Source organism: Nelumbo nucifera, chromosome 3 (genome assembly GCF_055504915.1).
Source record: "Nelumbo nucifera cultivar China Antique chromosome 3, China Antique-T2T, whole genome shotgun sequence".
NCBI lineage: Eukaryota > Viridiplantae > Streptophyta > Magnoliopsida > Proteales > Nelumbonaceae > Nelumbo > Nelumbo nucifera.
Genome location: NC_142651.1, coordinates 104,543,470 through 104,565,489, shown reverse-complemented (window position 1 = coordinate 104,565,489; position 22,020 = coordinate 104,543,470). Strand labels below are relative to the sequence as shown.

At 38.4% G+C, this 22,020-nt stretch overlaps 2 protein-coding genes and 1 non-coding gene across 6 annotated transcripts; 2 read left to right on the top strand and 1 right to left on the bottom strand.

The window, feature by feature from the left end:
- The first annotated feature begins 6,266 nt into the window (after positions 1-6,266).
- On the top strand, positions 6,267-13,085 carry LOC104598887 (enolase (DUF1399)). 4 transcript variants are annotated; one of them, XM_010261163.3, is made up of 8 exons: positions 6,267-6,881; positions 7,014-7,128; positions 7,236-7,619; positions 7,754-8,023; positions 8,397-8,914; positions 9,123-9,247; positions 12,099-12,271; positions 12,380-13,085. In XM_010261163.3, the coding sequence occupies exons 1-8, from the start codon at positions 6,682-6,684 to the stop codon at positions 12,899-12,901; spliced, it is 2,307 nt and encodes a 768-aa protein (XP_010259465.1). In that variant the 5' UTR covers positions 6,267-6,681; the 3' UTR covers positions 12,902-13,085. The 4 variants fall into 4 exon arrangements, with proteins under 4 accessions (XP_010259465.1, XP_088757194.1, XP_010259463.1 ...); XM_088901068.1 differs by having other exon boundaries at positions 6,406-6,885; XM_010261161.3 differs by having other exon boundaries at positions 6,489-6,881; positions 7,751-8,023.
- TRNAS-GCU (transfer RNA serine (anticodon GCU)) lies at positions 8,192-8,273 on the top strand. The gene has a single exon. It is a non-coding gene; the product is annotated as a tRNA-Ser (tRNA).
- Positions 13,086-20,224: 7,139 nt separating the features above from the next.
- Positions 20,225-21,756, bottom strand: LOC104598888 (uncharacterized). The gene is made up of 2 exons (XM_010261165.3): positions 21,385-21,756; positions 20,225-21,276 (listed from the first exon to the last, which is right to left on the bottom strand). Exons 1-2 carry the CDS (start codon positions 21,554-21,556, stop codon positions 20,504-20,506), a joined length of 945 nt encoding a protein of 314 aa, XP_010259467.1. The 5' UTR covers positions 21,557-21,756; the 3' UTR covers positions 20,225-20,503.
- Between the last annotated feature and the right edge of the window lie 264 nt (positions 21,757-22,020).

Below are 22,020 nucleotides of genomic sequence, written 5' to 3'. Positions count from 1 at the left end.
CCTATAATATATATTTATAAAGTGGGACAAATTATAAATTCCTTAGTACATTATCCCATGTAGAGTATATTGTGTTTTCTTGTTATGTATGTATGTATGTATGTATGTATGTATGTATGTATTGCATATATTAAATAAGTAGGCAATTATATGGGCCCAAATTCATGAATTAGATAAGAAAATCTCCTCCCCTCCCGAGTTGTGACCATGGTTTTTAAAACCAAACCGGTCAGGGGTCTGGTTATTGGTTTGAACGGTCCGATCGTTCGACCCAAACGGTTGGCCTGTTCTGACAAAAAATTAAAAAAATTAAAAAAATTGAAAAACGGTCAAAACCGTTTGAACAGTTTGAACGTTTAACTGGCCAGTTCAGCTGTTTGCTAACCAAAATCAATGGTTTTGGGGAAAGGTCCAACCGTCCGGTCCGGTCTGGTTTTGAAAACCATGGTCGTGACTACTCATGTTTTTGTTTCCGTCACGGTTTTCTTTCCAAAACCAATGCAAAGCCCGTTCGAACAACCATCATAGCGCTGTATTGGGAATATCTTCCCACAAAATAAAGTATAGAAGTGTGGAGATATTCCCGATGCAAGGCGGTAAAGGCTGTTCGAACGGTGTTCAAACGGGCCTTGCAGTGACTACTGAAGCTGACCACTTTGTTTCCCTACCAACCTTTTGCCATTACCACTAGCTAACTTTAACTTCCCTCCTCTGTTTGATCACTATTGCCGGGCATGGTCGACCCTCCTATTACTATCTCTTGCAATTTCAGGTAGGCCTATTACGTACCATTCTTCATTTATTGGGAAATTGTCTAAAACCCACCATCATTTTTTATGAATTCTCTTAAATTCACCATAACTTTTCAAAACTTCCAAAACTCACCATGTCAGTGAGATAACGGTTACTTGACTAACGGACATTGTTAATTTACTATTTTACCCTTTCTTATGTTCAACCCATTTTGCAATTTCCCGAAATTACCCCTCTTTGTTCTCCTGTACGCTTGCTCTCTTCACTAATGGCACAGGAGAATGCTACAACTCTCGATCTCCAGAATTGCAACTCCCGTTCAGTTTTTCTTGGGTTTGTGATCCATTTGGTGGCCATTCGTTTTATTTTCTCTCATTTTCTTGCTATCCTTCCTCCTCTTCTTCTTTCTTCTTCATCGCGTTCTTATAGAAGAAGAACAAGGAAAGAGAGTGTTGGAGGGAGATTCAAATTTACAAGAATCTCTCTCCTCCCTCTTTTATTTTTGTCATTTTCTCCCTTGAATGACTCATTGTCCCACATTGCTTGGGAAAGGAGTGGGAGTAGAGTGTATTTGTAGTTTTGCTCCCTCTATGGGTAAGGACCCTTAGGAGGAGAGGACTATAAATATCCATGCATGGGAGGTGGGGTTGGGGGTGCTTTTCACACGCGCGCACCTGGTCGGGTCGGGGTGGGGGTGTGTGTGTGTGTGTCTCTTCAAATTCAAATTTAATTTGAAATAAATTGTTTTCCTTTTTTTTCGTGTCTCTTCTTCCTCCTTGTGCCTCTTCGAACAGGTGCACTATTCTGAAGAGGCTCCTGTCTAAAAGGACACACCTGTGTCAATTCGGGTCTGAAAGCACTCTATAAAAGGAGTGTTGGTCGACCCAGTCAAGAGGACACACCATTTTTGACTTTCTTTTCTCTAAGAAATATGAGCATTAACCTTCAGTTGTTCGCAGAGGTTTGGTAAGCGAGTGCACGCCTACCAGTGGCCTGTGGGTTGTTTTATCTTGGCGACCGGTTTGCGATCACCCGGCTGCATCGTAGGGGGCAAATACAGTTTTAAGGAGAGTGACCAAGTGGCACAACTCAACCCTCCATCTTCATGCAATTTCCAATTTCGAGTTCCTGCAACAACTTCAAATCACTGCAACTTTGTCAAAGGAAAGCGATTACCGATAAGTTCCATTTGCTCTCTCTTTACTATTTTTCAACATTCTTAAAAGCATATTTATGGAACCTATCTCTGCTAACCCCTTTCATGAGGACCGGATACTGTCAACGGTTCCTGATTTCTCTAAAATTGAACCCTTCAAAGGAGCCAACTAGAAGCATTGGAGACAACACCTGTGTTTGCCTTAGAACAGTTAAGGGAAGCTTTCGCTTTGACTGAACCAAACCCACTAAACATGGAGGAACCAACCCGTTTTGTTGTTGCAGAATATTGGACTACAACCGACCACCTATGCACCAACCATATCCTAAATTGCTTGTCCAATGAACTATACAATGTTTATTCTTCCTACAATTATGCCTATGAAATCTAGAATGCTTTGGACACTAAGTATGCTCTAGAAAATGCTGAGAACAAGAAATATGTAATTGCCAACTTCCTGCACTTCACAATGAAAGAAGACATGGATGTGTCTGCTCAAGTAGAGGAGTTCTAGGTTCTTGTGGGGGAATTGACAAAAGAAGGCATGGTGCTGCCAGATGAATTCATTACCGGTTCTCTTATAGAGAAACTGCCATATACAGGGAATGATTTCAAGACCAATATGAAACACAACAGGAAGGACACTGCTTCGGACCAAGTAGTGGTCTGAATTAAGATTGAAGAAAAGAACAAAAAGAAAGATGAGGACTAGTTTTCCATAACCAATCTGGTGGAGGAAAAGACTACAAAATTCAAACAGAACTAGAATGTGAAAATTGATCAGAATTTCAAGAAACAACAAAAGAAAGGGAGCTGTTATGTATGTGGCAAACCCAGACATTACAAGAAGGACTGTCGGTACCGGAAGAAGGACTTTGGAAAATCGAAAGTCAATTTGACTGAGGATATTATCGCAGCAGCGATAACTGAGGTAAACTTAGTTGAGAAGCCGAAAGAGTGGGTACTGGTCGCTGGTGCTACCAAGCATATCTGTGGAGACCACAATTCCTTCTATGAGTATACAATTCTATCTGAAGGAGAGCAAGTTTTCATGGGAAACTCACAAACTTCGAAAGTCACCGACAAAGGAAAGGTGCTATTGAAACTGACTTCAAGAAAAATCCTGATGCTGAATGATGTACTGCATGTGCCAGAGATCTGACGGAACTTGGTATCGGGAGCACTCCTCAACAAAATAGGACTAAAACTCACATTTGAAGCAAACAAGGCCGTATTGACAAAAAATAATGTATTTATTGGAAAATGGTACAATGCTGGTGGATTATTTGTACTGAACATCTCTAATATTATTATGAATAAAACTATTTCTTCTTCTGCTTATATTGTTGAATCTTTTGATATTTGGCATGCTAGACTAGGACATCGTAGTGCTGCTTATTTAAAACGCTTATGTAAATTAGGAGTTTTGAATGTTTCTATTAATTTATAAATGAAAAATGCCAAGTGTGTGTAGAAGCAAAATTTACTAAGAAACTTCATAAAAGTGTACAAAGAGAAATTGAATTGTTACAACTTATACATAGTGATCTAGGTGACCTTAAATGTCATGAAGCTAGAGGAGGAAAAAGATACTATATAACATTTATAGATGATTTCTCTAGATATGCAAAAGTAGTTCTACTTAGGTCAAAAGATGAGGCTGATCAAGCTTTTATAAACTACAAAACTGAAGTAGAAAATCAATTAGAAAAGAAAATAAAAAGACTTAGAACAGATAGAGGAACTGAGTATGATGGACAAGCCATTAGAAAATTCTTTGAAGAAAATGGAATCGTACATGAACCCACAACTCCCTATCAACCTGAATTTAATGGAGTTGCAAAAAGACTTAACAAAACATTAAAGGAAATGATGAATGCAATGCTAATTAGTTCAGGTGCACATCTGAATTTGTTGGGGAAAGCAATCCTAATGGTTTGTCACTTATATAATAGAATACCACCTAAGAAGAAAGGACAGATTCCCTCTGAACCTTGGCATAGCAGAAAACCTAGTTTGAACTATTTAAGGGTTTGGGGCTGCCTAGCAAAGGTTGGAATACCTGAACCTAAAAGAAAGAAATTAGGATAAAAAACCTGTGACTATGTATTCATAGGTTATGCACAAAACAGTGCGACTTATCGATTCCTTGTAATTAAAACAATTGAAAATATTGTCGAAAATAACACAATAATAGAGTCCTGAGATGCAAAGTTCTTTGAGCATATCTTCCCTTGGAGGAAAGAAACATTAAATAGGGAACCTTCCCAAAATCAAATTAGAAACCAAGAATTAGTGAATGCTTAAGAAACTAGTACTACACTTAGGCAAGACCCAAACTTAAGGAGAAGTAAAAGACAAAGAAGAGAAACAAACTTGGGTGATGGAATGTTCACATTTCTGGTGGACAAGGACCCAATAACCTATTAGGAAGCTATAATTTCACCTGATGCAAAATTTTGGAAAGAAGCCATAAAAAGTGAAATAGACTCCTTAGTCACTAATCACACTTGAGAACTTGTAGATCTCCCATTTGGAACTAAGACACTAGATTGTAAGTGGATTTTTAAGAAAAATAAATAAAATTAGATGGCACAATAGATTAATTGAAGGCCAAGTTAGTTGCTAAGGGGTTAAGACAAAAGAAAGGTATAGACTTCTTTGACACATACTCCCTGGTTGCAAGATTAACAACAATTAGGGTTTTGTTTGTTATAGCATCCATTTACAAACTGATAGTTCATCAAATGGATGTGAAACAACTTTCTTAAATGGGGAATTAGAAGAAGAAATTTACATTAGGTAACTTAAAGGCTTCATAATGCTAGGACAAGAAAATAAAGTATGTAAACTAATTAAGTCTCTGTATGGCTTAAAACAAGCTCCCAAACAATGGCATGAAAAAATTGATAATGTGTTAGTAACTAATGGGTATAGCAGAAATGATTCTGACAGATGTGTCTATAACAAATTTGAAAATAATGAAGGAGTCATGATCTGTCTATATGTTGATGATATGCTAATAATGGGAACTAGTCTAGAGATAGTAAAAGAAGAAAAACACTTTTTAATGTCCAAATTTAATACCAAAGACTTGGGTGAGGCTGATGTAATCTTGGGGATTAAAATCCATAAAGAACAAGGAAATTTTATTCTCTCCCAATTACATTATATAGAAAGTATTCTTAGAAAATTTGGACACTATGACTGTAAACCGGTTAAAACACCTCTTGACTATATTATTCACTTAAAGAAACATGTAGGAGAACCTATTTCACAAGGAATAGAGGTTTAGAATGGAAATCGGAATGGATCATTCTAATTCCAATTGTTTGGTTGAACAGAATTGGATTCTCATTCCTATTAATGGTAGAATGGCATTTCTCCTTTTGTCTGTCTCCTTGAAATCTCATTCCAATTCCTATTTGAATCAACGATATGGGAATAAATCATTCCAATTTCAATTTGGGAGGATTTCGGTTGTTTTAATTCCTACTGAAAGCCAAACAGAGTCTTAATCTTGTAAGCATAGTAAATGGAGAAAATCCTTGTGGCGTGGAGAAAGCAAGAGGAGAAGGTGGTTTGTGGTGAGACATGATATGCTACTCACACCTAGTGCCTCATAGGTGCCTCACACGCACATCCGACCATGCATTGGGAACATCTTCTGTATTTATCAATTATTATTCACAGGATATGTTCTCAATGCACGGTGGATGTGCATGAGGTGCCCATTTGTGAGGAGCCGATCCTGTCTCCCATACTTTTTATTCACGAGAGATGCTCCCAATGCTATGCCTGTAAAGCGCCCATTTGTGAGGAGCAAATCCTGCTTCGTCTATGGTGGGGTTGAGGTGTGACAAGTACAATCAGTTTCTGGTGACGGGATCTGCTCCTCACAAATGGGCGCCTCACATGCACATCCACCGTACATTGAAAACATCTCCCATGAATAATAACAAATAAGTAGGGAAGATGTTCCAAATACATAATAGGATTTACCTGTAAGGCGCTGTATGGGAGGAGCAGATAGGGTCTCTAGTTTCCGGTGGTGGCTTTCGAGTTACGAGGGACGAAATGTTATTTGTCCCGTATCACGTGTCAAAACGGGTCAAATGCTGAAATGAACCTCGGAGCGAGTGTGTGCGGTGTGCCCCTGTCTCAGTCTGGTAGTGCGTACCAGCTTTGCGAAGAAATCCAAATCCCCAATCCCCATGTATAACGAACACAAGAGACGACGCGCACTGTTGCTGTTGTTGGCTGTAAAACTCAAAACCGGTGACTGGTCCCCATTTCCCTAACCCGATTCTTTTCCTAACACCAACAGCTAACCAAAGCTTATGTTGCCTTATTGGTGAGGAAAGGAATGCCTTTTGAGTTTTGTCTATCTGGTTTTCTCTCACCCCTCCCACTAGTCCACTACTTCAGAAGCACTGCCAGTGCCAGACCCAGAGGGTTCTGGTTTTCACCCTCCATTAATCCTGATTATTTTTCATTTAGCTTTTGTCTACTCAGCAGTCAGCACCATGTAATTATTACTTCCACCTCCAATATAAAGAGGAAAAATGTAATTTAATACAAAGGATTTCAATCTCAGACCCGACACCTAAAAGAGGAATACAGCATCTACGTGGGCTGCCTGCCTTTCCTTTTCGGCTTTTCCTCTCCCTATTCTCTGCCTCTGCTATCAAGCACGAACATTTAAAGTTTAAACAATCATGAGTATATATAAAATGAATCCTTGAGGTCAGGCCGCTCGGCTCAGCAACGGAATGTCTGCCATCAGTAACGGTGTTGGGTCCTCGGCGGAGGTGACGGTGAAGAGAACCCTCAGCGGGGTGTACGATGAGGCCGGGATTCGATTCAGTATTGATCTGGTGGCCGCAGCCAGAAGACACCTTTTCTTCTTGAGAGCTGTCTCCGAATCTCCCTGGTTTCATGACCCCTCCACTGTTTCCCAAGCCATCCGAAGGTAGGTCCGTCATCTTAGCTTCTCACCCAGTCCATCTCTCTTCTGTCCCTCTCCAATTTTTAGAATTTATATCTTGGTTGATAAGAATCTCAATCATCATTCGTTAATAGCCAGGTGATAATCTTTTTACAGGTATGATGATCTCTGGATGCCCTTCATTTCTGATCTGACAGTGGGGTCAACGCCGCCTGTTCTTGTGCCTCCTCTCGACATTCAATGGGTCTGGCACTGTCACTCTCTAAATCCGGTAAGCAATCAAGTTTGACGTAGATCTCTAACAGAAACGAGTTTCTCTTCTGTAGTCCTCCTTAAATAAATTAATCTCTTCTTCCCCCAACCCCACCATTTCTTCAGCCGCATTACAGGAAGTACTGCGAATCGAGGTTCGGCAAGTTAATTGGGAAACCGGCAATCTTCGATGACGAGAATGAAGAGTATGCCCTAAACAGATGCAGGGATATCTGGAACCAGAGATACCCATCGGAGCCTTTCCAGCTCCAAGCCGATACAGATTCCTCTCCGTTCACCTCGATTACCAACGAAGACATCTTGAATGAGGTCACGAAGCACAAATCTCTGTATTTTAAGTTTTCCCAGCCTTACATGTCGGAAATCCTCCATCTAATAGCGGCCAGGCAGAGATACATAGGACTTCTATATGTTCTGCGTAGGTTCAGAGATGAGTATTCCCGTTTGGTACCCACTGCAGATATTCTACTTATCTGGTTAACCCATCAGGTACATTCTGCAAGCATTAATTTTCCCTTATTTGGTTCCTTTTATTTATAACAATACTGATTATAGCTTTTGATTTTCTTTTGATAACCAATACAACTGATGCTTGTTTCTGGTGATTTTGCCTTTCGAAGCAGAGCTATCCTGCGAAATACGCAGGGGACGTGAAGGAGATCGAAGGGGATTTGGGGAAGGTGGTGGGGGTTTGGGAGGCAGTGAAGGAAGAAGACAGAGAAACGACTAAGAAGCTGTGGGAGAGAGCCTTTGATCAACCATACGAGAAAGCAGGGGCAACCATGGATATTCATGGGATTCATTCCGTGAAGTCGCCGCCGATGAATTGGGATACCTCAGACTCCGATGCCAATCGAAGTGACAGATCCATGGAAACCAGGTTCTTACTCGAGGTCAGTCCCACTGTCCCAATACTGAATACCGACCGACTCCCTCAGGCAGTCTAGTTTTTTATTCAGCATTGTTCAGAATCTTAATCGAAAGCGCAGTGAAGTGGGCCTACTCGATGATTGTTTAGTATATAAATATAATGTTTAAATTAGAAAATTTTGTCAAACAACGTCGCTTTGGCCGAGTGGTTAAGGCGTGTGCCTGCTAAGTACATGGGGTTTCCCCGCGAGAGTTCGAATCTCTCAGGCGACGGATCCTTTTACCAAACTCCGACGAAGGAAGGCATCTCATGTTTGTACTTTGTCGTCATGTTTTCTTCTCGTAAACGTGAACAACTGTCAGTGTTTTGAATTTTATTTTATTTTTTCGTAACAGGTATGCGTGTTTCTGAGGTCCATACCGGAGAAAAATGAAACGGCGGAGAAGAAGCATGAGTTTCTGCGCCTCAGGATCATCAGATGTCACAGAGAGATGAAGATCGACAAACCCATCTCTGACATACCGGGTAATTCATGGGGAAAAACATGGAAACTCTACTGCGAGTTCGGGACGAGAGGGTTGGTGCTCGAACACCGTCGACGCGGTGGTGGCTGTTTCAGAAGCAGCAAATTGGTCGGCAGAACAGCTTTCCTGTGGAACGATTTGATTCGAGCACCGTCTCTTGTCCTGGAAAAACATGAGGAGCAGCATGTGAAGGCGGTAGTCTCCATCACCCCGCCTGTCCAAGCACCATATCTGTTGAAATGCGTACCGGATCGGGTCACTGACGATTCAGGGGCCATGATATCGGATGTCATACTCAGAATGAATCGTTACCGGCCTCAAGAAGGAAGGTGGTTGTCTCGCACCGTGCTCGACCATGCAGGGAGGGAGTGCTTCGTTGTACGTATCAGGTAAATTTCTACCTCTCCTCATTATTTATATTCTTCTTACTTTTTCTTTTAGAATTACTTAACAAGTAACAATCCGAAACGAAATAATAATGCCTATCATTTAATCCGGTTATCCGATATACATGGTGTTTCGGGTGTTACATTACGTTAATTATTGATGTGGGTTAATGGGATGGGCTGATATTAATAGTTCTGTTTGTGCGTGTAGAGTGGGTGGAGGGATTTGGAGAAGAGGGGGAGAAGCTCCGGCTGCGGTAAGATGGGAAGACAGGATCGTAGAGATACGTGAAGGTTCCTGGACTTATGTCGCCGGTTCCATTGGTGCTGCTCCCCGTACGTACTTCATTTTGTTCGAATATTCAATTTATGGGTCTTTATTTATGGGGTGTTCTGTAGTGTGGATAAGAACTTGGTGGGTGTGGACCGGGTCCACACCATACGCTATCTACACCACAGTCCAAAACTATTCTCAAATGTGGATAGATTGTGTGGACATGATCAATCCACACTTATAATGGCATTTGTCCACACCACATTTTTTGATTCATGTATCTTATATAAATTTTATGAATGATCTATACAGTCGATCATAAATGTCTAATTTTTGCATTTTATATGATAAGTAAATTGAAAAAAGACATCAATAAATTAATATTAACCAATAAACATTAATTTTAATAAAAAAAAGTAAACTAATTAAAAAATATTATTTTATTGATAAAAACATTAAAAATTAATATTTAAATAAATGAAAAAAGAGTGGCAAAGGAGAATTGTCGGACTTGTGCTAGAATTAACATTAAAAAATATTATTTTATTCATAAAATCTTAAAATCTTAAAAAATTAAAAATTAAAATTTATTATTTCAAAATTTAAAATTTTAAAGTATGTAATAGAGATATATGTGTGGGCGACCACATCCACGAGATATATATGTGGCCGTGATTTTGGGCCGTGGATAGGGACGATCCACAATATATTGTAGATCGTCCCCGTCCACAATGAACCAAACACCATCGCCATCCTGTGGTGTGGACCAAAATGGGCCATCCACGAGATGACAATAGAACTGAATACCACCTTAATAGGAAAATCTTTGATCCAATGTTTTTGAACCGTCGTTGATTCGGACGGTCGGACCGTTCAGCTTGGAAATCGTCCAAGCAACCGGTTTCGTTTCACCCCTAACCTATTCTTGGATAAAAATCCGTTGACTTCGTCAAAAACCGTAGACCTGGGTGGTGGAACCATCGACTCGTTTGACTTGGACAATGGTTCACAGTTTAAAAAAGTTGCAAGAGGAGAGAAAAAGAAGAAGAAGAAGACTACAGTACACGCATTGTAGAGTGAGAAATCGATCTCAGATTTGAGATCCAAGAACTCAGATCTCTGTTTGTTGTCGCCGCCTCGCCATCGCCATTATCGTCACCGGTGAGTGTTGAATCATCCTCCTCCTCATCTTCCTTCTTCGCCCTCATTCCCTCATTTTTCTTCCTTCCTTCCCTCAATCATTTCCTTTCTCTTCTTTTCTTTTTTTCCTTTCTCCTTTCTTTCTTTTTTTCTTTCTTTTTTCTTTGTCAGCCGACAAGTCTCTTCTCCATTTTCCTTTCTCATATAAACATATAAATATTTGCCCTAATGTAAAGTTGCAAACCGTCTGAGCCGTTCAACTTGAATGGTCGAATCACTAACCCGGAAACCGGTGGCTAGAACGGTTCCTTTTCTGGGTTGGTTTTTAAAACCTTGCTTTAACCTAAACTAGTTTGCTTACTGCAATTCCAATGGTTCAATTGAGAGAGAGAGAGAGAGCTGCATAGCAATAGCATACTATAAGTGAACTACATCATTAAGGGAAGCGGCTAGCATTACTCTTTTCTATCTTTAGCCATGTAAACTTCTGGTATTTTCTTTCTATCTTACTTTTATGGATATCTAGAAGCAGAGAAAAGAGAAAAGAGGGATCCCTAGTATTCTATAAAATTAATATTTACCATTAATAAGCAAAGCATCCTTCCTTTCTTCTGTCCTCAGCCGGCTAATTTTTTGGCATTATTCTAAAGCCTTTTGCCCTAGGAAATTTAGAACTAGATATGCATAGAATACTATATATAGTGTAAAAAATTAAATCAAAGATGATAACTCTACAATAAAGAGGCAACAAATAAACCTATTACCTATGTTTCTCTTATTTGATCATTGCTGCTAATAAAACTGTAATATCTGTATGGGTATCAATTATATTGTTTCCCAAATAAACCAATTTTTCGCCAAGAAAACTATATACCATTAATCTTGAATTATCCCAACCCAGTTTAGGTCCAGGATGACTCTTTGAAACGCTAAACCATCTGCAAGTTGTTCGAGTTTGTAAGAGAAAACAACTTATTCAAAGACTTCACCTAATAGGTGAAGCTTTTAGGTTGAACTGTGCTATAATTAATTAAATTTCAGCACAAGGTATGGGTGAATCTGTGCTTGTCCACGTTTTAAGCCGTATGGGCTTTTGCGTAAGGGGATGTATTAGAGAAAAAAACCTATTCAAAGCCTCACTTAGTAATAGCTTAAGCTTTAAGGTTGAACGGTTCTTTAAGAAAGTTTCGGAACATAAACTCTATTTTTGTAGTCACTTGGAAACTATGGCTTGAATTGAGTTTTCAGTTGTCGATGAGCAAGGCCTATTAAAATAGTTTTGGAGCCACATTAGAAAATCTTAAATGATCAATAAGGAAATCATAGTTTCAAAATTCTAAATCAAAGGTATGGTCTGACTGTTTATTTTATTTATTTACTTGTTTCATGGGCTACACAACAGGGTGTTGTAATGCATCCTCCATACTAATAATCCCCCGGACCCAACCTTGGTGACAGCGGTACTTGATCCCAACCAGCCAGAGAACTTGTTAGCTGAGCCACCATCAGTTGGTGACTGTATATATAATTGACCACATATTATGTATGATCAAATGATCCCAAGTTTTCATAGGAGCTTTCAAAAAGTTGTACATTCATCTTTTTGCTAAAGCTTCCAATGTTATATTTTACTACCATCTAAATTAATGTCATGTTTGAGTTTATAGGAGGCTCAAATTAGTCATGTTTGAACTTTGAAGTCAAAAGTAAATTATAATAATTATAGTTTGATTTCTTTCGCCCCTTTTTCACCTTTTTCTTTTGGTCCTATAGAGAAGGTGGTCGGAACAGCAACGCCGAAATCAGAATCAAGAGGGAAGAAAGCATCTTGGCATCTTTCAACCGGTGACGAGTTGACAATAGAGTGGGAAACTTCATCATCATCTTCATCATTAGGCCTGACTTTCCACCTTGAGAACCAAACATCCCTTGAGTCTTCCACAAAGGTAAACCATTAATTATTTTGCTTTTCTCCGTCTTCAGTTCTAACTCTGAACTGCTCTATTGAATATAGATAGAAACAAACATGAACTAAATTAGAGACGAAATTGCAGGTTAGGTTGCTTAAAGGTAGAAAAATGCAATACCAGGTATCACACAGAGTTGATTTAGATACCAATAAAGAGAGTGATTACAAGGAAAACAATGAAGAAGATGGGTTTGTAACACTAGTTCGATTCACGCAAGAAAATCCCAATGGAAGGGCAACGGCATTGTTGAATTGGAAATTTCTGGTGGTAGAGTTGTTGCCAGAAGAAGATGCTGTACTGGTGTTGCTTTTATGCATGACGATACTCAGAAGCGTGTCCGAAATATCCAAGGAAGACATTGGCAACTTATTGGTAAGGAGGCGACTAAAGGAAGCTAAGCCTGGATCTAGAGATTGGGGTTCTGTAATTTTGCACCCAACAGTTTCTTCGACATCATCATCCTTTGTTTCGCCTCATCTCCAGCCTTGGTATTGGAATGTAAAGGCATTCATGGCGTCAGACGATGTCAACCAACCAACACAGCAAACCAATTATTCTGCCGCTGAAGGTGGTGATAAGCTTTACAAACGAAGTATTTTAGCCTAGAAAGGGAAACAAATCATGTTTTACAAAGAGAATAGCATCATGAAATTTGACCGAGTACTAAAGGAATACGGTATTTTCTTTTTTTTTTTTGAAATACTTGATATTTCTCTGTTTTTTTTTTTTCTTTTTTGTAAAGGATGTTTCTCTATACAATTTAAAGCAGAAGTGACCAGTGCAATGTACAGATTGGTGTCTAAATGCCCCTTCTGATTAGATCCACTTTTAACTCAAAAGAGAAAGGAAACTGAAATTGATTTTTCTTTTTTTTTTGGGTAATTGGACGTTGATGTTGTTCTAGCCTTCTAGGCAGTTTAAGGAGCTGCGCCTGCACTGGGCTTAACACCAATGATAAGATATATGACTTGGGCTCAAGTCCGGTCCAGTCCTAGCCTTGGGCCTGAAATATAACATTGGGCTATTATGCAGGTCCAGACCAAACTGGAAATGATCACACCTAATCCAAATCAAATCTGACTTTTTATCCCGTAAATGCATCTATATGTGTTAGATTTACACACAAGTCATTCACTTTTAAGTTTACTCAATGGGCTTAACTAAAATCTTACCAAGTATATATGTTTTCAACCTTTAGTTAACCTAATAGTCATGGATGAATGAAATGTCACTCAGCCAAGTTTCCTCATTCATTTGGTACATGAGTTGTCTACTTTGAAAAATTATTGACTCATTGAACAACCTAGGAATCTACCCAATTGAACTGTTTGACCCGGTCAATGGGTCTGAGGTTAGATATTAAATCCTCTCTCTCTCTTATTTCAGCCAGGCAACCATGCTCATTTAGGAGAATCTGCAAAATTATTCTGATTTTTAGATGAAATAAATTGAATAGAGCACTGAATTAAGACTAAATTAAATATAAGGATAATTAGTAGACATTTCAACAAATGGAATGACGGAACAAGATTCAGGTAGCCGATCCCATATAGTTTTCGGGACAAGGCTTAGATATTGATGATGATTAATAGAGATCTCAATTAATGACAGTCGGTTTGCTTTAGTCTTATATAACTAATGACAATCATTTGTTTGTTACCTTATAAAAAAACAATAGTGTTGTATAAATTCTCCTAAATGAATAATTTGTTCGAGTTAAACTAAATCCATACTTATATGGGCAGATGTTCCAAATGCACGGCTGTAAGTATTGTAAGGATGGTGTCAGGACAAATTTTGTGAGGACTGAATCTGGATAGGCTGTGACAATTTGACGACGTATACACACAAATAGTCATATATGCCTCAACGTAATTTTCTAGGGAGGAGCATTCTGATGCCCAAGCCAATAAAAGAGATGAGGTGGGCAGCTGGGCCAAGTTGGAATTAGCCATACATACAAATTGAAGAGCTTAGAGAACATAATGAGCTTACAGGAGTTTAGGAAGAAGAGAGCGAAGAAGAGATGTCAAATGAGGCAGTGTGTCTTTATATAGGTGCTGTAGGAGCGTCCTTATGCTCTTCGTTCATGGGATACATGTCAACTTCTAAGGTAGTCACCACTCGAGCTATTAGAAATGTGCGCAATAAGGTCTGCTAAGAGCAGGTGAGGAGTTTAGGGAGATTGGCTTGTGCTTAAGGGTGTCAATGGACTGGTTTTGGATTGGACCCCGTCCAGTCCAAAATCAATTTGGACGAATTGGATGGACCAACAAGACATATTGAATTGACCCAATTCAGTCCAAAATATTTATTAAATTGGATTGGACCCGGTCCATCCATAATAAATTTATATTAGATTGGATTGGATTAAGCCAATATCTGGTCCATTGATATAAGATAAGAATATAGATGTCAATGAACCGGGTTTGGATTAAAACCAATCTAAATCAAAACATATTCAAACAGATTGGATAGTCCAGGCATTCAATTGGACCGGTCCAAAATATTCTTTGGACTGGTTTGGACCTGGTTCATTTATAATAGACTCACATTAGACTGCATCGGATTAGACCAAATCCAGTCCAATTGACACCCCTACTTATGATTGTCTAGTGTTCTTCACATGTCTCCATTTCATCCAAGACATAGAGTGTGCACACTAGTTTGTGGTATCAAGTGCACCGCATCATTGCTCCAATTTGGGCCTGACTTACAACCACATCACCATTAAATTTAGAACAGAATCAATCCGGCCCCGACTTACAACTAACATACCAGACCATCTGTTCTGAAAACAATTGGTTAGAAAGACAGAAAATAAGGACTTTTGATTATATTTGTGTTTCTTGTTTTCAAAACTGAAATCAAAAACATATTTTTGGATTTTTTACTTTAAAGAATGTATTTTTAATATCATATTCTATTATTTCATATAATTTTGTATTTATAAAATTTGTTTTATTTTAAACACATGAATTGTTATTTGAAATAAAATCAAGAACAAAAACAAAAGTATGGGCCGAGAGTATGATTATTTAACATGAATTCTGATTTAAAGAATGTGTTTTTATATGGTTATTTAACATGGATTGTTTTTGTTTTAAAAACATGATTTGAAATAAAATCGAAGAATTTTATTTGGACTTATATTGATCTCTCACGCTTTGGGCTGAGTATGGATTTATCTTTTACGAGCATGACCTAAACCATCAAGTTAAAGAGAAGCATCAAACTATCGAGTTTGGATCTACTCCTCACAGAGCGTACCACACACCATCCTCATAACATTGTAGTTGTGCATTGGGATTAGAGATGGCAATTTTACCCGTCCCTGTGGGCCCTGCCCTGCGGGTTTTCCGGACTACTGGTTGGGGTTCAGGAAAAATCCAAAATTCTGGGGTCAGGGATGGGGCAGGGACAATATATATACATCACCTTGCTTCTCCTTGCTCCATTATCCCAAGTCCCAACCCAGCATTCTCCTTGGCTCTCTCTCCTCTCCCCCTTCCCACCACTCCCAATTTGACATCTCAACACCCTCTCTCTCTTCATTCGGCTCCCTTCCCATTGGGTTCTCTCTCTCCCCCCACAATTTATGTCTCTCACTTTTTATAACAACCTAACTTCTCTCCTTAACTAGTTCAATATATGTTTTATCCTCCACTTCTATCTCCAATTCCCCTCTATTCTCTCCACTTACCCATAAAAATAGGGCCATAATTTATTAAGATTTGATTTTCCAAATCAAACAATATTTATATCTATAGAAGTGATTTCAAGCAAAGATAGGGGAATAAAGGGAATTCGATGTTTCTTATATATTCATGGCATCTTCCATTATTGTTAAATAATCTATTCTTAAATTATAATATATTTTTAAATAATCTATTATTTATGGAATTTATTAAAAATTTCTCAAAAATATTCTACCAAAAATTATCAAATAATCATTTTAGAAATAATCCATTATTTAAAAATATTAAATAATTTAATAATCTACCAAAAATTAATAAAAAATCCATTATTTAATAATTTTTGGTTATTAATAAATATTCAAATTTTCAATGTTTATCATAATTTACACTTATCATTGTAATTTAATAAAATTTCATTAAGTTTTTACAATAATAATATATTGATAAAAGATATTACTAATTAGCATAATTTACTAATTTCTATAAAATCAATAAGTATAGATAACAATTATCAAATCATTTAGAGGAAATCTTTAACTAATAATCCATAATTATTTTTAATAAGTAATTAATAAATTAATCTATGAAAAAAATATTCTCCAAAACTATTTAAATAATAATCCATTATCATTCAACTAAATAATTATTAAAAATTTTATGAAAATTAAGTTAGGAAATTAATCTATCAGAAATTGTTTAATAATTATTTAAATAACAATCCCCATTATTATTAATTCAATAAATAATTATTAAATAATTTAGAAAAATTATTAAGTCTATCCACATTGATCTAGACCACTTGGTTGACTTCAATCTTACTTGGTTTTACATTAATTAACAACAAAAGGTTTACTTTTAATTAAAAATAATGTAATTTACCATAATTACATCAATTTACTATAATTACATTTACTTTGATTAATATTAAGGCCATGTTTGGGAGTGTTTATGTAAAAAATAAGTGCTTATTCAAATAAGAACTTATTTGCATTGGGTTCAACTATGATATGGAAAAGATATGATATCTGAAAAACTTCTGACCAGTCAATTGGAATCATAAAAGTGGTAGCCAATCAGGTGTTATTTATCAAAATTCATGGGTGGGTTTTGATTGGTCAAAACTCTTCCCATACCATATCTTTCCCACATCATAGATTTTCCCATTTGTATTTAGCACCCAACTTTTTCAAGTGCTTATTTTAAAAAGTTAGCACTTATTTATATTGAGCGTTTTGCGGTCTTTTTCTCCAATAAGCACTTGTGACTCTTTTGTCCTTCATTTTCTTTCAAATTTTCAAAATATCCATTCTAAAGTGAATAATACACATACTTTGATATAAGTGCTTTATAAAAATAGTTTCATAAAAGTACTTTGATAAAATACTTCAATAAAAGTGCTTTTATAAAAAATATTTTAATAAAAGTACTTCTGTAAAAGTGCTTTTATAAAAGTACTTTCACAAAAGTGTTTTTATAAAAGTGCTTTCGTAGAAGTGTTTTTATAAAAGTGCTTTCGTAGAAGTGTTTTCATAAAAATGCTTTTGTAAGTGTTTTCATAAAAGTGCTTTTATAAAAGTATTTTCATAAAAGTGCTTTTTCAAAAGTAACAATATTGTTGCTAGAAGTAGCAATATTGTTACTAGAAGTAACAACATTGAAAGGGTATAATTGACATTCTATAAATGCACCGGGGACAATTATGAGAGAAAAAATTGAAATAGTCATTGTTGTATGAGCACTTAAAAAAAGCTGGAAATTTGGGCTTAAAAAATAAGGCCTTATAAACCCTTATTTCGGGCTTACTTCCCAAACACTAATAAGTGCTTAATGGCATGGTCCCCACTTAAATAAGCACTTATCTCGAATAAGCACTCCCAAACATGGCCTAAATCATTTAGGCTTAAAAAGTAAATAATTTACATTAATTTATTGTTTACTATAAATAATTAATTACTACTAATCAATTGCAATTCCAATAAATTTTTGGAAATTATGATAAGATATTGTAATTTAATTTACAACTAGTTAATTAGTTATAAAAAATTACTAAAATTGTAGGATGGCATTTTTTCTTGTAAAACTAGGGTCCTACCCTATGCCACCCTAAACGGGGCAAATTTTCTCAAATCTTAAATAGGGATGAGATAGAGTCAGGGTGGGGACAGGGAAAATATTTTTGCCCCAAATTAGGGATGGGGTTTGCATATAATTCCCTGAACCTTATGGTAAATTAGTTAAATTTCTGTAGATTTTATATTGATTTTTAAAATATCTTTAAGTTTTCCTCGTATTCTTATAATCCTAGGATCCCATAATTTCATTTATAAAATAATCTCCAATTGTCATAATCTAATTCCTAAAATACCCCCAAATTTTCATAATCCTACTTATAAAATATCCATAAATTAATTTTTTTAGGTAATTGCCTTAGGGTGGAGAAAATTTGGGGATTTTCCACCCCCAATGGGGAATGGGTGCTTTGTCTTGAACCCGCTCCGCCATTGGGGTCGAGACGGTGATGGAGTAGAGTATCTTGACTTATGGGGGTGAGAGACAAAAGGATGCCTCATCCCGTATGGGCCTCCACTAGTAAATTAATAAATATACAAGAAAGAAAGACGGGTGGGATAAAGTTGGAAATCCCCATTCCCACAAGACGAGGATGGGTTAGGATTTTTAGCTCCATCGGAGTTCGAGGCAGGTACCGAGCATAATATTTGAATTCAGATTCTCTTACAAGGCAGGCAAAACCTGCCTCCGCCGCATTTACCATTCCTAATGAACGTATTGGCATGGATGATAACATTCATATACAGGAGATATAGGAGATGTTCTCAATGCACGCGTGAGATGTGCAATAAGGTTGGTCTAAGGCATGTTCTGCGACAGCAAATCCCATCTCCCTCGTCATCGCCTTTTCCTCATCAAATGTACCAAAAAAAACGTCTCACAGCAACCGTATATTTTTGTAACATCTCCCTCAACCTGAGTAACGAGTTATATGATCAATGCAATATGCATCCATCATCCATGATGAGAGATTAGGTGCACATCCCAACCGTGTATTTTTGTAACATCTCCCTCAACCTGAGTAACAAGTCATATGACCAATGCAATATGCATCCATCATCCATGATAAGAGATTAGGTGGCATCGACGTACAGATGTGATTGTGAGTTGTGACGTCAATACTCGTAAGGTCATGCATCTATGACGATCTAATCTAATGCTCCATAAACGGAGATGGGATCTGCTCCTCACACTTGGGCGTCCTCTGTGAGAGCAGATCCGGTCTCCCACATAAAGAGAGTTTGCTGACCTGGTGAGGGACCTCATGGATGACGAAACTTAACCAATTAACGGATGACACTTGTCCCTCCTAAAGGTCGTTGATTAAATCTGTGGGTCCATTATAAAAGTCTCCTTGCGGTTGGATTGGACCCTCCCTGAGTATAGTAGGGCCGGGCTATTTTCCTTCCGATGATGAATGATGATTGATCACCAACATCCAACATATCTGTTTCAAAGAGACTTTACACACCTCCCTCACCTCCTCTGCGTAAAACCGTAAACATTTTTATGGTTTTTGTTTTAATCGTTTGGTGGGGCCGAAGGCGAACTGGGTCTGGGGAGTCGATATAAAACTAAAAATATAAGAATGTCGACATACTCACGTGTTGAGAACTTAAGATAGCAAATGGAATAAGTAAAGCAACGAACATGCTGGAAAAGGTAGAAAAGGAAAAGCTGTGGGCGTCCTTATCTGAGACCGACAGGCGACATAAAAATACCAGGGGCGGATATAGAATTTTGCATTTCTAACCCCAACCGACCGAATCAAGAAACCAGAACATCGCTCACAAGTCACACCTACCCAGTCTCCACACTAAAAAGTAAAAACTCCAAACCTACCGTCACTATGGTTTGGAAGGAGTCCGAAACTCCAAATACAATTACGTAGAGTTCAAAACCTTGCATTTTGCATTAGTTTGTACATACTCGTATTTGTACTCCTTCCAAACTGAGCCTTACACTCCAGAGGCTCAGCCGGCTGGACCGGGCCCGGGCCCGGGCCTGGACCTTCTCTAATACCACTACCGTCCACTAGGTCCACCACCATGAACATTAGCAGAGGCATAAATAGGATAATAATCCAAACATCTCCTTACTGGAAATTTTATTTTTTCAGGGAAAAAAGAATTATAGTATAGAAAACTAATAACTGCGACTCTTTTTCATCAAAGAACAAATCCTTAAACAACAATTATGTCATAAAAGTAAAGATTAACAGAACAAAATACAGTTAATTTGGGAGATGAACAAAGGTTGATGAAAGTTTGAAATCGTTCCCCTTTCGATTTATCTAATAACAATTCAAAAATTGCAAATCCTAAAGGACCTACGAGCACCGATCAGAAGATCCACCAGAGATCAAAGAAAGAAATTCTCCCAAATTATGTACAAGTTTAACCGAGGGTTTTCAGGGAAGAGTCGTAAAGAAGATCCCGTTTTAGTTCATGGCAGCAGGGGCATCATCGAAGCTCCATAGATCAATGGAGTTCACACCCACGACGGCATCCTGAACGGGATTCGACGTTGCGAAGGGCTGCTGCTCCACACCACCGTCACAAGGAATCTGGTACAGCATGTAGGATTCAAACGCCATTAGCTCCTCCGATAGCTTTTGAACTTCGTCGTCATCAATCAACGTCCCCTTGGTTTCTGGGGTCTCCTCCTTCACCGTCACATGTTCAAAACAGGCATCACCGCCATCCTGACCGCTGCCCATAAAGCTCGGGGACGAATCTGTGCCCTCCGATCTAGACGCAGAAGCACACATGTCCCCTCCATTAGGATGAAAGAAGAGGGGGTTTGGATTCATGGCAGGAGGGACGCAATAGTACCCATTATTGACAGGATATGATTCAACCTGATTCAGATTATTGCCGGGGAACCCAAAATCCAAATTCTTGGGGAGACCACCATAAAAGTTCTGATTCGAAGGTTGGGGATTCCGATTAGAGGGCAATTGGGTATTTGAAGCAGAGTATTCATCATCTTCGTTGGGAAAATTAACCTTGGCCTTTTTTCCTCTGATTTTCCTTGCTTCCCTATCGTAAGCCCTTGCCGCCTCTTCCGCGGTGTTGAAAGTACCCAGCCAAACCCTAACCCCTTTCCTAGGGTCACGAATCTCGGCGGCCCATTTCCCCCATGGGCGCTGTCGGATCCCTCTGTACAGATTCTTTCGCTTTCTCTTGCCGTTGTTTTCACCAGAGCTATCACCTGTTTGAATAAAGATCACAGGTTAAAAAACAATAAACAATAAACACAGTAATAGAGGAAGGGGGGGGGGGGGGGGGGGGGGGGGGGGGGGGAGGGAGAGAAAGGCACCTGAAGGAGAAGCGCGTTTCTTGGTGTTCTCTTCCTCGCTGAAGCGACGGAAATCGGATTCGAAATCGTCGTTGAAATTAGCGAAGGGAGAGTTGGGCCAGAGATCAGAAGCTGTGACGCGACGACTTCTGTTGCGAGGGATGAATTCGGCGATGATCGCACCTCCGCACATTTTTAGGAACGGTAGAAGGTAAGTAAAAGAAGAAAGGAAGGTTGATTATGTAGGAGTGGAGATCAGTACGCAGAGAATTGGAGACTGTAGAAGGGATTGGTTCTCTGAGAGAGGAAAGATAGAAGAGAAGGAGAAGAAATTGAAAATGGAAAAGGATTAGAGTGATTTTAGTTTGGTGGTGAAGAATGACTTGAGGCGTAGGGTATGGGGAGGAAGGGGTGCTTTTGTACCCGTTGAGAAAGGCGGAGGTCCAGCAGTACAATGTGTACTGCCCGAACTTTCGTGACGTCTACCCTCATCTTTTTTAATCTTACGTGGCGAGTAAGACTCATCACAAAGCTTCCAGAATGGGCTTGGGACTAATGGGCTGGCTCCCTACTACCTTCACTGGCCCCCGCATCACTCATGACGAGACGAATTCATTTGAAATGACGGAAATGGGATTTTTTGTTTTTTGCAATAGG